This window comes from Penaeus monodon, chromosome 23 (genome assembly GCF_015228065.2).
Source record: "Penaeus monodon isolate SGIC_2016 chromosome 23, NSTDA_Pmon_1, whole genome shotgun sequence".
NCBI classification, from domain to species: domain Eukaryota; kingdom Metazoa; phylum Arthropoda; class Malacostraca; order Decapoda; family Penaeidae; genus Penaeus; species Penaeus monodon.
In genome coordinates this window covers 22,984,012-22,984,261 of record NC_051408.1, presented here as the reverse complement: position 1 = coordinate 22,984,261, position 250 = coordinate 22,984,012, and the positions used below count along the sequence as shown (strand labels likewise).

The 250-nt window shown below is 36.0% G+C and overlaps 1 protein-coding gene across 1 annotated transcript in view; it reads left to right on the top strand.

Annotated features, from left to right (window-relative positions):
• Nucleotides 1-250, top strand: part of LOC119587897 (calcitonin gene-related peptide type 1 receptor-like) — a gene marked incomplete at its 3' end in the record, with an annotated part of 193,512 nt that overhangs the window by 141,052 nt on the left and 52,210 nt on the right. Inside the window, 1 exon segment of the mRNA XM_037936603.1 lies at nt 8-134. Coding sequence (XP_037792531.1) covers nt 8-134 — 127 coding nt within the window.

Below are 250 nucleotides of genomic sequence, written 5' to 3'. Positions count from 1 at the left end.
TTCACAGATCACTCAACTGCAAAAGAGTAACCATTCATAAGAATTTATTTCTTAGCTTCATCATCAACAACAGTATGTGGCTGATGTGGTTTTTCTTTGTGGTCAATGACCCGGCTGTCGTCAACAAGAATGGAGTAAGTATACATTACAATAGTATACACTGGCAGACGTGTATGTTTACATAAACATATTAAGGCACAAGTATTCTCATGTTCCAGAGTGTGTATACACTCACATATAAACACAAAGA